Source organism: Scyliorhinus canicula, chromosome 19 (genome assembly GCF_902713615.1).
Source record: "Scyliorhinus canicula chromosome 19, sScyCan1.1, whole genome shotgun sequence".
Lineage (NCBI taxonomy): Eukaryota > Metazoa > Chordata > Chondrichthyes > Carcharhiniformes > Scyliorhinidae > Scyliorhinus > Scyliorhinus canicula.
Genome location: NC_052164.1, coordinates 93,055,426 through 93,070,487, shown reverse-complemented (window position 1 = coordinate 93,070,487; position 15,062 = coordinate 93,055,426). Strand labels below are relative to the sequence as shown.

Below are 15,062 nucleotides of genomic sequence, written 5' to 3'. Positions count from 1 at the left end.
GGTGGGAGGGGGAGGATTAGAGTAAATTTTAACCAAAATGCAATATCCAGTGCTTTTGCGACCTTTAATGGAATACATTGAAAGTACTATTTCTGGTTTTTGCTTGACAGTCACTCTGGTTTCCAGAAGCTAAAATTTTGCTTTTTTTTTACATCACAGCACTTTACAAAGTGAAGTCAAACCAATATTGGAGAAACTGAGTCAGGACCAAGATATGGACGTAAAGTACTTTGCGCAGGAAGCTATAACTGGTGAGTTGCTTGGGGATGGTTTAGCACAGTGGGCTAAATAGCTGGCCTGTAAAGCAGACCAGGGCCAGCAGCGCGAGTTCAATTTCCATACCAGTCTCCCTGAACAGGCGCCGGAATGTGGCAACTGGGGGCTTTTCACAGGAACTTCATTTGAAGCTTTCTTGTGAGAAGAAGCAATTTTCATGTCATTCATTCATTCATTTCACTGCTGTTTTAGATTTGGTGTTGGTATAGATATTCCTTCAAGCACTTGACACCTGTTTCATTGATCTAGTTATTTACGTATTGGCAGATCTCTGAAACTGAATACCACCCGAATGCTCCAATCATGATTTATTTCATGATGAAGTGCCATCTGTTTGACATGCTCCAAAGAGGTAGTTGAGGCTAGAGTCAATTAACCAGATGATCACGTAATAAACTGCATGTAAGTAAGCTTCTGAAGTACAAGAAAGAATTGAATAGTATCAGTATGTCTAAATGTAGAGATAAAACACTTTATGGATTAGAAATTCTGAAAGTAAGCTGACTGGATGTTCTCTTTAAAAGGAAGTAATTTACACTGGAAAACTAGGGAGACGATGGAAAACTAGGGAGACAATTGAATAGAAATAAAACCCACTGCTGTGATGTTTGGAAGGAGCAGCCAATAAATGAACTTGTTCTGATCAGAAAACTTTTAATGCTGGAATGATCTTGCAGAGCTGTCATCTTGGCTCAGCGGTAGCAATCACCTCTGAATCAGAAGGTTATATGTTGAAAGACCAACTATGGAAACTTGAACAGGTGACCATGGCCTAATGCATTTAGGCATTAAACTGGGGACCCATCTGCCTTGTGGGTTGGGTGTAAAAATGCCATGGCACTATTTTGAGAAGGGCAGGCGAGTTCTCTGAATTCTGGTCAACATTTATTCCTCAACCAACGCAACCGCACTGCTTTTTCGGCCACTATTAGTGGGACCTTGCTGTGTTCATCACAACTGCCACGCTTTCCTACTTCACAGGAATGACTGAAATTCAAAATTGGTTAATTGGATTTAAAACATTTTGGAATAACCTGGAGTTGGCAGATGTCATTGAAATGCAAGTTTATTTTTTGAAACTTTGTGGCCCTTTTGACGAGTTCTTTGATGGGAGGCCCTCGTCCGCTCCTCCTGTTCGCTGTCCCCCAAACATTTCAAAAATTCAAAGTACAGATAAGAGTTGGTAAAAGCTGGTAGGCTTTGAATTAACAGGAAATAAATAATAATTTTAAATAATTGAAATAATTTGGAATGCACAGTGATCTGCCAATATCTAAGATAATGATGGTTAATATCTCAGTTTGGGCCCATCATTGGTTTCCTACCCAAAATGTTGTCTTTAGTTTTCCCCCTTTTAGAAATCCCATCTGATTTAGTGTGCATTCCAATCCTGTTCTGGTTTAAATTCAGGCTGTTTGCTTTTCTTATCTAACCCGTAAAATAATTTGTACTTCTCTTTCCTTTGTCTAGTTCTTGCTTTGGCATAGAAAAAAAAACACGAAATCAAGGATATATCTCCAAATCTGCAGTAAGATCCTCCCGCTGGTGCTGACGTCGTTAAAAACTGTGTGTTCCAATATTCCTTTAAAAAAAAAACCCTGGAAAATGTAAATGTATCATTGGCAGAGTCACTGGATTTTGGTTGCATTGGACACCCTCATGTCTGCAATTCGCTACTGCCTAAATTTAGCTTTTGAGTGATTGTAATTGTGAGCTACCTTTATTTATTTTCATTGGTTGTAGTGCACCCAGTGACATTATGTATCTAAAAGGTTCAGCTGTTGACTACAAAGAAGATGTGGGATGGTGTTGGAAGTGGTGATTACTTAGCTGGCCCCCTCAATAATGTGACAACCACTACACCAAAATTCACTTGTATTCAAAAGTTGCCAGCATGTTGTTCTCTCTGTCACAAAGGACTTGTGTATTCCAATGGCAAATATAGACATTAATCCCAAAGCTGAAGATGCCGGAAATGGACGGCAGGTCTGCTGCTTGAAAGAGAAAGGTCGATTAATGGTTTGGAGTCCACCTGAGATGTTAATTGATTTTTCACTTTAAACTGCTGAACAACCTGCTGTGTATTTCCCTCGTTCTCAAACTTCTTTTTATTGTCCATCATTGTTGATTACATAGACTTCTGCACAATTATCTTAACAACTGCAGATGTTCGCTTTTATTCAAAAGGCGAATAACTGTAGTCCGTTTTCTAATCAGATAGGGAAGGAATTGCTGTGATTTCGACTGATTAAATGACCACCACCTCTCTTAGATTCATTCATTTCACTGAACTTAACATTGGTGCCAACAGAAATTGTGGGGTATTAAATGATTTAATAATTTCCCCTGTTGGACCGCATTGCATTGTATTCCATTAGTTATGTCGATTTTCCAACTTGTGTCTGAGACCCACAGAGCAGAAATCGTGTCATTCCAGTCGACGAGGCTACTTGAGTTCTGGAAGCTATGTCAAAAGTGCAAACCTTGCGTTTTTACAGTTGAAAGTTGCTTTCAACATTGGTCTTTGTGAAAATTTTTAGATCATGATAGATGGAATTTAACTCATTTGCCATTGTATTTTTTTTTCTCCTAGTTTGTATATTACATTATTATGTTGTCTATCACCCTAATAAAGCAGAAAAAGGATAAACTCTCTTGTTTGCAAACTTTAGAAAACTGCAGGGGTAGATTCTTCATGGCTTTTATAGACTGACATCCATAAGAAGTGCATGGTATGTGACTTTTTTTGTAATTGATCCCTGCTGTTGTTTTCCTTTTAAAATTGATGTGCATTTTATTGCTGTACTGTTTGCTAATCTTGCCGTTAACTACTCCAACATACAATAGTTAATTGAAAATTTGTCATTGAAATGGATGTAGCAAATTGACTCCAACGAATAGGGTCAGAGTGGAGAGACAGATTGACCGTAGCAGACTGCACCCTTTTTGATGTCTTGTAAACCTCATCTTAACTAGAGTATAAATTTGAGGATGTGCCAATTTACTCTGGCTTTTGCCGTAATAAAGTTGTGCATTCACAAAGCTTTTGAGTAGCAAAGCTTCAGTGCTGCATTTTCTTCCTGAAGACTACAGTTTTTCAGACTAGCTACAGTACTGGTTTTGCTTGCATTGCCTGCTCCCTAACAAATGCAGTGGGTTTTCCCTCTGTTGACATTTGCTTTGTACAAAAGGTGCATCTGCAGCATGTTTGTGGGACAATAATCGTTTTGTTTTGTAGGCCTGAGAAGCTGGCAGTAAAGCTATTCACTATACTTTCTGTCCCTTAGCTAATGTTATATCCACGTAGCCCCTCAATCCCATGGGCTTTAATTTTGTTAACAGGTCTATTATGTGGTAATTTATCAAACGTCTTTTGAAAGCCAATACGCAAATCAACCGCATTATCCTCATCAACCCCTCTTCTACTTTGATAAAATCCTCAATCAAGTTAGTTAAATACAATTTGCCTTCCATACATCCGTATTGCCTTTCAATTATTAGACTTCTCTAAATGCATTTAATTTTGCCCCAGCTCATAGAAGATTTCCCCATCACTAGGTTGACTGGCTGTAATTTCCCTGCCCATGCATGTGGAGTGAAAGAGTGCAATGGGGAAGTGGCCTGGTGCATCAGACACAGGTGATGTTCCACATAGGTTGCAAAAGGCATGTGCATCATAGCTTGTGCTCCCCAAATCAAACTGCTGCAACGGCGACAACTACCTGTTAATGCAGAAAATTAACAAAACACCTGATGTGGTCAGATACAGCGTGCCCTGTCACTATTCACCCAACCAACATTTGTGTGACTGAACAGCAAATGCTATATGGTCAGAACATAAAATGCTCAAGGGTCAGGTAGCATCAGTTAACATTTCAAGCCGCACATTCCTATCAGAATGTGAATTATTAACTGGTTCCCTTTCTGGAAATGCTGCCCGATTTCTGTTGCTGGCATTTTGAAGCTGATTTCCAGCATCTGCAGACATTGTTTTTGAACCAGCAGATTTATTGTAGAAATTGGCCACCACCTGCAGATCACTAAACTGCTCATTGGTACCCATGTTATTGGGTTGCTGGGTTGTGGAGATAAGGTGAAGGCGTGGGCAGGGTGCCTTTTCCACGGGCTGCTGCAGACTTGATGGGCCGAATGGCCTCCTGCACGTTAATTCTATGATAGGCAATATAAGGTCATATTAGATGTTACCTTTGATACTGCATTCGACAAATTCACTGCATGGACTAATGTACATTATTTTATGAGCTAGACTAGTTTAATCTTTTAGTGTCACAAATAGTCTTACATTAACACTGCAATGAAGTTACTGTGAAAATCCCCCCAGTTGCCACACACCGGCGCCTGTTCGGGTACACAGGAGAATTCAGAATGTCCAATTCGCCTAACGAGCACGTCTTAAGGAACTTGTCGGAGGAAACCAGAGCACCCGGAGGAAACCCACACAAATACAGGGAGAACATGCAGACTCCGTACAGACGTACATTGACCCAACCAGGGATTGAACACGGGCCCCTGGCATTCTGAAGCAACAGTGCTAACTGCTGTGCTACTGTGGTGATGTTTTGAACGAGACGCTGAAGTTGCTTTCAGAATACCCAATTAATATTTTCCAGTTAAGGGGCAATTTAGCATAACCAATCCACCTACCCTGCGCATCTTTGGGTTGTGGGGGTGAAATCCACGCAAACCCGGGGAGAATGTGCAAACTCCACACGGGCAGTGACCCAAAGCTGGGATCGAACCTGGGACTTTGGCGCCGTGAAACCTTGGATTTTTAGCAATGCTGAGAGTGACATAATTGAGTGAACCAGCTAATGCTCAGGGAGACGAGTGGCACAGTGGTTAGCACTGCTGTCTCACAGCGCCAGGGACGTAGGTTCAATTCTGGCCTTGGGTGACTGCGTGGACATTCTCCCTGTGTCTGTGGGTTTCCTCCCAAAGTCCAAAGATACAGGTTAGGTGGGGTTATGAGGAATAGAGTAGGGGAGTGGGCCGACGTAGGGTGCTCTTTCGTAGGGCCGGTGCAGACTGAATGGGTTGAATGGCCTCATTCTGCACTGTAGGAGTTCTATGAATGCAAATCCAGAGTACCCACACTGGCACAAATCTTTCTGTTCAACTGAGCTGTGGTGACTGATGGGGCATTGTGTATTGCTAATGTGATTATTAAGAGGTTTATTTGGTAGGAAGTGGGGGTGTAGTAACAGTGCTGTTAATTCTGGATTTTACTCTGTCCAATAATGATGTGCAAGGCCTTCTGATCAATCAATTTGTTATCCTTCAAAGTTAATAGTATCATCCATACGGTTCTTAAAGGGATGGAGCAGGGTGGTGATATATTTGGGGTCTACTTTGGTAGGGAACATAATCCATTTTCTACTCGCCTCTACCTGTCTGATGTCTGTTGATCTTCTCCAAGCAAACAGTAAGCTGATGGAAAACAGATGGCAACGCGGAGAGAATACGCTTCAGTCCACAAGCGTCTGCTAATCACACATACCGCCGCCATATTGGGTGCACATGTGGTTCTGGTGCAGGGGCAGCACTTGAACTCCCCATTGACTGCGTTCATAGAACACAAAGATTGCTACTTCCTCCAGTAGATCTTTTCCTGTTTTTTTTCTATCTTTCCATCTGCTTGCCACTGGCCTTGTGCTTTTAAGTCTGTGGCTTATAAATTACTTCAAAGGGAGGCATCACAACAGCGCAGTTTAATTCACAATTCCTTAGGTAATGGATCGATCCTTGTGCCCATGAGTGCGACCCGGACAAAATTTTAACTTAAGCTAATAAGTGGCAAGTAGCATTTGTGCCAAGCAATCACTACCTTTGAGAGAAAATTCATCCACCTCATTACAACATTCAATAACATTAATATCAGTGAATACCATCCATATCCTGCTAGTTGCCATTGACCAGAAACAACTGGACCAGCCCCAAATATAGTGTAGTTGGGTGATCAGAAGAGAAATAGGCATTTTGCGGCAAGTGATTGATCGTATTCCCCAAATCCCTTCACTGTCTACAGTATGTAAGTTAGGAGTGTGGTGGAACACTTCATTTACCTGGATGAGTACAACTCCAAAAACATTACTAAAGTTAATTACTGGGGCAGCACAGTAGCATAGTGGTTAGCACAATTGTTTCACAGCTCCAGGGTCGCAGGTTCGATTCCCGGCTTGGGTCACTGTCTGTGAGGAGTCTGCATGTTCTCCCCGTGTGTGCGTGGGTTTCCTCCCACAAGTCCAAAGATGTGGAGGTTAGATGGATTGGCCTGCTACATTGCCCTTCGTATCCAAAATTGTCCTCGGTGTTGTGTGGGGTTACTGGGTTATGGGGATAGGATGGAGGTGTGCGCTTGGGTAGGGTGCTCTTCCCAAGAGCTGTTGCAGACTTGATGGGCCAAATGGCCTCCTTCTGCACTGTAAATTCTATGAATACCATCCAGGACAAAGCAGCCCACTTAATTGGCACTCCCTTCACCATAGGCACTCTGGCTACAACGTGCGCCATTTACAAGGTGCAATGCAGCAATTCACCAAGGCTTCTTTGACAGCACCTCCCACGCTTGCAACCTCCACCATCTAGAAAGACAAGGGCGGCAGGTGCATGGGACTATTACCTGCAAGTTCTCCTTTAAGTGATACCTACCTTAACTCTTCCATCTTTGTTATTTTGCCAATTCCTGGAACTCCCTACCTAACAGCACTGTGGGAGCACCTTCACCATATGGACTAGAGTTTCAGGAAGACGGCTCAGCACCACCACTTCAAGGGCAATTAGGCATGGACAATGAACGGTGGACTGGCCAGCAGCGTGCACAATCCTGTTTTTAAAAAAAAAAATTAACTTCAAGGATGTAGTAATCCACGGGAGGCAGGAGTTCCGTCACCACACCAATATTTATTTACAATAACTATATTACAGGAGCAGTGACAAACAGTGCTGCTAGCAATCCAGTCAACTTAAGATTGGCTCGGGGCAGCACGGTGGCCTAGTGGTTAGCACAACCGCCTCACGGCGCTGAGGTCCCAGGTTCGATCCCGGCTCTGGGTCACTGTCCGTGTGGAGTTTGCACATTCTCCCCGTGTCTGCGTGGGTTTCGCCCCCACAACCCAAAAATGTGCAGAGTAGGTGGATTGGCCACGCTAAATTGCCCCTTAATTGGAAAAAATAATTGGGTAATCTAAATTTATAAAAAAAAAACTTAAGATTGGCTCACAAAGCCTACACAGGGGCTTATATGGGCCCCCTCAATGAGCTATCATTGAGGGAGCTCATACTCCAATTGGCCAACCAATAAAGCCAATTGGAGTTCATTACACCCCTCCCCCCTAAGGTCTGAAGAATTCCTGCCAGCTGGCATTCCTCAGCTTCTTCCTGCTCCTCATGTCTGGGTCTGTCACCTCTGTGTCGTCCACCGGGTCATTCTCCGAAGTGGGTGGGGTGTACCTTATTAGGTGCCCGCCTTTCCCTTGACGACCTCCTTGGAAGTTGTTCTTCCTCCTCAGGGAGAGGTGTCGCGGCGGCCTCGTCGAACGTATCCAGCTCCGACTCTGACGACTGGGTCTGGAGAAATTGCTCGGGGCTGGGGTGTGGGTATCCTTTCTGTCTGGGCTATCCCAGCTTGAGGATGTCCTGCTTCGCCTGCCTCCAGGTGTTGTTCTGCTGCCCTTATTTGGTCTAGATGTTTCTTCAGCACCTTGCCTCCTATCGAAACCTCATAGGATATGGGCCCTGTTTGGGACTCTACCGTGCCTTTGACCCACGTTGGTCCATTCCCATAATTCTTGACCCAAACCGGTGCCCCCACCTGGAAATGTCTTTGCTGCCGACTATTATCATGCCTCCCTGCGTTGGGCCTATTGTTGTTTCTCCACTTTCCCCATTAAATTTGGGAAAAGGAGACTCAGCCTCGTTCGCAGCTTCCTTCCCATTAAGAGGTCAGCTGGCGGTATGCCCGTTGTGGAATGCGGTGTGGTCCTGTAATCAAACAGCCAGCGGGAGAGCTTTGTGTCCATTGACGCTGCCGGCTGCTTCTTGAGTCCCGCTTTAAGTGTCTGGACCGCTCTCTCTGCCAGGCTGTTGGTCGCTGGATGGTATGGGGATGTTTTGATGTGACGTACTCAGTTTTCCTTCAGGAATTTTCCAAATTCCCCACTTGTGAATGCCGAAGTCCATGTGTTGCAAACGAGGCCCCGAGCTTTTCAATTGTCGATGCTGTGCTTGCCACGTTTACCCGGTGGATCTGCCTGGCCATTCCCATGGGTGCAATGGCGCCGCTGGTGGCACTCTTTGCCCTTGTTGGCACTCCTGGCACCGACGTACCAAGGCTGTGTCCAAACCTGGCCACCAAACGTAGCTTCGAGCTAGCATCTTCGTTTTAGACACCCCTGGGTGTCCGTGATGTAACTCGGTTAAGATTGCCTGACGGCCCTGAGCTGGGATGATTACCCGGGCTCCCCATAATAGGATACCATCTTCTACGGTTATTTGGTCCCTTCTGCTCCAGTATGGGTACATCTGGGGCTCCACTGGTCTTTCCAGTTCCCCTATTAGCAGTAAATGCTTCATCTTGGCTAAAACTGGGTCTTTTTGCGTCCACAACCGAATGTGTTGTGCGTCTACTGGTATGGTGTCCAAAAAATTTAGAGTCATTACTGTCTCCTCTACTTTTGGTATTTGCGGCAGAGTGTCCGGGAGGGGAAGTCTGCTCAAAGCATCTGCATTTGCTACTCGCGCTCCCGGTCTGTGCTCCAGAACGTATCTATACGCCGCCAGTAGCAACGCCCAGCGTTGGATTCTAGCTGATGCAATCGGGGGTATTGACTTGTCTTCTTTTAATAACCCTAATAAGGCTTATGGTCCGTCACTATGGTAAATTTTCGCCCGTACAGATACTGGTGAAATTTTGTTACTGCGAATATCACCGCCAGTCCTTCCTTCTCGATTTGGGCGTACTTCCTCTCAGCCATCGCTAAGGTCCTCGAAGCATAGGCTATTGGCCGTTCTTCCCCATTTCTTCCTCTATGGGCTAAAACGGCTCCTACCCCGTAGGGGGATGCATCACAAGTGACCATCAACTCCTTCCTTGGGTCATAATGCTCTAGGACATTTTCGGATGACAGCTGTTCCTTAATGTTCCTAAATGCTTGGTTTTGGTGGGCGGACCATTTCCATTCTTGCCCCTTTTTTAGTAGCTGGTGGAGGGGTTCTAGGATGGACGCCCTATTTTCAATAAATTTTCCATAATAGGTTACCAACCCTAGAAATCATCGTAACTCCTGGACCGTGGTGGGAGCTGGGGCTTCTTTTATTGCCCTTACTCTGTCTTCTAATGGGTGTAAGCCTGACTCGTCTACTTTATATCCCAGGTACGTCACATTTTTCCCTTTTTAGCCATACGCCTGCCTTTGCGAAACGCCTAAGCACTTCCTCCAGGTTCCTTAAGTGTTCCCTGTTTGTCCTACCTGTGATTAAGACATTGTCCAAATAAATTTCCACCTGCGGTAGTCCCTGCAGAATATTTTCCATCGTACGCTGGAATATAGCGCAGGCTGATGACACTCCGAAAGGTAGCCTAGTATAATGAAAAAGGCCCTTCACGGTGTTGATCGTAGCGAACTTCTGGGAGTCCTTTTCTAGTTTTAACTGCGGGTAGGCGTGGCTCATGTCCAGATTCGTGAACAAAAGCCCACCTGCCAATTTGGCACATAGGTCGTCTATTTTCGGGATTGGGTATTTGTCCAGCAGTGCGTATTTGTTTACCGTCTGTTTGAAATCTCCACAGAGACGTATCGAACCGTCTGGCTTCAAAATTGGTACGACGGGCGCTGCCCATTCCGAGAACTGTACTGGTCTGATAATGCCGTCGCGCCGTAACCTTTCTATTTCGTCATCTACTTTCTTCCTTAATGCAAAAGGTACCGGCCTGGCTTTACAAAATTTCAGAAGGGCTTCTGGGTCCACGTGCAAAGTTGCTTTGGCGTCTATGATTTCCCCCAAACCTTCCTGGAAGACCTCCGGGTATTTTTGGAGTACTCCACTCAACTGCCCGCTTCCACACTGGAAAATTTTCATCCAATCTAATTTTAGGTCTTTCAGCCAGTTTCGTCCAATTAAGCTCGGCCCGGAGCCCTCTACTGTCGTCAACGGTAATCTGAGCAATTGTTTCTCATATTCCACGGGTACATGAGTCGTGCCTAGAACTTCCATGTGTTACCCCGTGTAGGTTTTAAGTTTCGTCGATGTTTTTGTTAGGGTTAGTGGCTGGAGTCCATCTTTGATTTTTCTAAATGCTGCCACTCCCATTACTGATACGGCTGCACCCGTGTCTATTTCCATTATTGTCGGCCGCCCGTTCACCCGTGGGGTAATCTTAATGGGTTCTGCTTTCTTCGTTGCAATATTATATAATTGTTCCCCTTCGGAGAAGGATGGAGCGTCTAGGTTGTGTACTTCCCTGCGTCCCCACCTGCTATTCCTCTTTTGCCACCTCCTAGGGTTTCTGTCGCTGTTACCCCACTCTGTCTGGCGCCAGAAATGGTCCTTCTCTGTTGGGGGAGCCTCAGCCGGTACTTCCCTCTGTCTCCAGTTAGTCCTGGCAGACTTGGGGGCAGTTCTGGGGTTTTCCTTTTTCCCTCTATTCCTCAGGCTTTTCCTGAGAGCAGCCATCTGGTAGCAGGACCCATTGTGATAGTCCCTCTCACAGGTATCTACCTCCATTGGCGTGCCCTGTAGTTCCTGCACCCCACTTGCTGCCTTTTCTAGGGACAGTGCGAGCTGTAACGCCTGCCTGCAGTCTAGCTCCATTTCCGCCAACAGACGTTTCTGTATTGTGAGGTCGTTTATACCACACACTAACCGGTCCTGAAGCATTTCATTTAGCGTCGGGCCGAACTCACATTTTTCCGCCAGCCTTCTCAGCCGGGTCAAGAAATTTGTGACTGACTCCCTGTCTTCCCGCTTTGCTGTGTAGAATCTGTACCTACACAAAATGAGGGGTGGTTTTAGGTCGTAGTGCTCTTTCACCAATTCCGTTAATTCTTGGAGATTTTTCATGTCCAGCGCATCGGGATAAGTCAGACTACGTATAATGGCGAAAGCTGAGGGTCCGCACGCCGACAGCAGGATAAGCCGTCTCCTTTCGTCCATCAGTACATCATTTGCCCGGAAGAAGTAACACATTCTCTCTACATACTGGGACCAGTCCTCAATAGCCGGGTCAAATGCCTCTAACCTCCCAAAAAACGGCATTTTTATAATAGCAAGGCTTACCCTCCGAGTGCGGCAGCTGGTCTCCGCAAAATTCTTAGTTTATCTCGTCGCCACTGTAGTAATCCACGGAAGGCAGGAGTTCCGTCACCACACCAATATTTATTTACAATAATGATATTACAGGAGCAGCTACAAACAGTGCTGCTAGCAGTTCAGTCAACTTAAGACTGGCTCACAAAGCCTGCACAGGTGCTTATATGTGTCCCCTCAATGAGCTATCATTGAGGGAGCTCATACTCCAATTGGCCAATCAATAAAGTCAATTGGAGTTCATTACAAAGGATAAGTCTTAAATTTGACCCTGGTGGTAGCTGGCAGGACAGACCTAATTGGGAGAAACTCTACTGGAACACTAATGATAGATGATAAGTAGGCTAATGCATCTTTCAACAGAATTGCTTCATGATTCAACTTGAATAGCTGAAGAATTTTAGGTCACGGCACTGGGACTTAACAGAAAGAGTGTGTGATGTTTTCCTTTTTAGAGTCTGAAATTTTAGTGGACTAAAATAATTTACCTATGAATGAGTCATCTGAATTTATCTGCAGTGGTTATTTGTCTTTCTGATTATGCTCTAAACGGTGTCAACCAAGAATAAAGCTGCTTTTGATCCGCCTACCATGCAACCTTAAAGGAACCGGAGCAGTGTCATGAACCGGGTTTCATGTTGCCCCAGGATGTTACATTAATTTTGGTCCTCCTTACGCTGCCAGATAACTACATAAGAAGCGGGAAGTAGCCCTCAGTGCTCTTTTATCCTGTTGTGCAATTCAATAAGATCATGGCTAATTTGCTGCCTTAACACTTTAATTGCCTATTCTCCATATGGCTTGATTCCCTGGGAGCCTAAAAATCTATCTCGGCCCTGAATAGGCGCAACAATCGTATGCCTATAAACCTCTGGGGTAGAAAATTCCAAAGATCTACAACCCCTGAGTGAACAAGCCCTCATTTAAGACCCAAATGATTAACGTCTTACTCTGTGACCCCGAGATTCTACAACCAGGGTAAATAACCTCTCTGTATCTACCGTAACAAGCCCCCTTCAGCATCTCACATTAGATTGCTTCTCATTCTTTTGGATATCTTCATGGCAAGTTGAACAAGTCCTCTGATTCAAATATGAAGTGCAATTGTACTAAGAAATGATCAAGTATGATTTCAATCAGATGGTTGCCTGATGCATCTTGTGTGTCTAACTTGTCCCTACTGCATTACTGACAGCAGAATAATTCTCATCTTTGCGCACTCCCGCTTTCATTCCTTTTTTGCTTTCATTTTCCCCTGTCCCCTTTCTGAAATTGTCTAGAATATATTTTAAAGTTTTTTTTCAAATTAAATTTAAAGTGTCCAGTTCTTTTTTTTTTTCCAATTAAGGGGCAATTTAGCATAGCCAATCCACCTGCCCTGCACATCTTTGGGTTGTGGGGGTGAGACCCAAGCAGACACTGGGAGAATGTGCAAACTCCACACGGACAGTGACCCGGGCCGGGATCAAAACTGGGTCCTCGGCACCATGAGGCAGCAGTGCTGACCACTGTGCCACCGTACTGCCCTATATACTGTAAAGGTTAACCAGTTGTCCCAACGTTGTGTTTCAAGATGGATGACTTGCCTATCCCTATCAAAGCCTGAGAATACTTATACACTCAGAACAGTTAGTCTGGTTAGTACTTTTCTAAACCAGCCTATAAAAACAATGAAACTAAAATCAAGTTGAACCTTGAATGTGTATGTTATTACGCTGCCAGGTTAAACTGTTACAGGATATGGTGTTGCGCAGTGATAGCTATCAAAAATCGTAAATTTAATGTTCTCTGAGAGAATGTATTATAAAGTCAGCTGCCAGTAATTAGCCTGTCTTCATAAATCGTCCAACGCTAAAGTAAAACAAGTGTTGATGATCAGCTGGCAACTTCACAGTATTTTTAAGCTGCCTGGATCAAGGATTGGCAACAGAACTGTACCGTGTGTTACAGAGGCACCCAGTAATTGAAGAAAATGAACACTTATTTTGCACAAGTAAATATACAGGATTTATTTTGTCACAAAAATATGGAACGAATCATGCAGTGGGCTGCAGGCCCCTGCTCCATATACCCGGTACACTGAGGGAAATATTGATCCGTTTATTTTCATGCTAATGCAGTATCTAAAGCCTAACCTTTATAAAGCAGATCGGTATTGACATTCAATGACTTTTTCTATTTATAAATTATGTGTATAGAGTGAAACGTACAACATTTTTCAGTGTCCAATTTGTACTATATTAGAATATATTAGAAAGAGAAATTGTTTTGAATCAAATTTCATCTCTGCTCATAAACTGTATTGAGACAGTACTGACAGACACACTTAGAGCCTGTCACCGGGGTGACAAACAGCCTTTTTGTTTGGCAGCAATCTTTTATGCAGACTTCAAGTTTACTGCTGTGACTGGTAAATGAAATGTTGCTTAATTTTACTCTCTGACATAGTGATAAAGTCATTCAGCACCAGATTCAGGCTGACAGCCTGATAATGCCATGTAGTGCTCAATGTCAATTAAAATGTTCAAATGCTGCATTGATCGTCACATGAAACAGTCAGGTAAGCAGGGCTGTTGCGTAAACCGGGCTGCATTTCTGTGTCTTAACACTGAGATTGATAGACAACATGGGAAGTGCCCCAGAAAGCAGCACATTGGCACAGTGGTTTGCACTGCTTCTCCACAGTGCCAGGGACCCGGGTTCAATTCTGATCTTGGTTGGCTGTGGAATTAGCAGGCTCTCCTCGTGTCTGCGTGGGTTTCCTCCCACAGTCCCCAAAGATGTGCGTGTTAGGTGGATTGCCCATACTAAATTTCCCCTCAGTGTCCAAAGATGTGCGTGTTAGGTGGATTGCCCATACTAAATTTCCCCTCAGTGTCCAAAGATGTGCGTGTTAGGTGGATTGCCCAAACTAAATTTCCCCTCTGTCCAAAGATGTGCGGGTTAGGTGGGGTTATGGGGATGGCGCAGGGGATTGGGCCTAGGTAGAGTGCTCATTCAGAGGGTTGATGCAGACTCAATGGGCCGGATGGCCTGCGTTGTAGGGATTCTATGAAGTACTGGGGAACAACTTTTCAATTGTGTTGCCCGAATATAATTTTCTTTTCATGTACTTAATGATCTGTTGAGCCGCTCGCAGAAATATACTTTTCACTGTACCTCGGTACAGGTGACAATAAACAAATCCAAATCCAATCCAATTATTTTTACTTAACTATTGTAACTAAAATTTAACTAATACCCTAAACATGGACTAAATAGCATTTAGCTTCTGCTATCTGCTTTTGTTGTTCTTTGTGATCTTCGAGTTAATTATCTCTACACTCTGGAAGGACTCTTCTTAGTGTCTCCCAATTGCATTGTAACTTCTTTGAGACCAGTTCCGACTAATTCCTCTTCTGTTCTGCCCTCCACTTCTATGAGGAAGTGTTTCACATGGCAAATAGCCTTCTTGCAACCTT

At 44.2% G+C, this 15,062-nt stretch overlaps 1 protein-coding gene across 1 annotated transcript in view; it reads left to right on the top strand.

The window, feature by feature from the left end:
- ppp2r1ba (protein phosphatase 2, regulatory subunit A, beta a) overlaps window positions 1-3,329 on the top strand; it is a 60,494-nt gene extending 57,165 nt beyond the window's left edge. Inside the window, exons 14-15 of the mRNA XM_038778519.1 lie at window positions 160-251; window positions 1,747-3,329. Of these exons, the coding sequence (XP_038634447.1) occupies window positions 160-251; window positions 1,747-1,763 (109 nt within the window). The 3' untranslated portion in view covers window positions 1,764-3,329. The remainder of the gene's footprint in view (window positions 1-159; window positions 252-1,746) is intronic.
- Window positions 3,330-15,062: the final 11,733 nt, after the last annotated feature.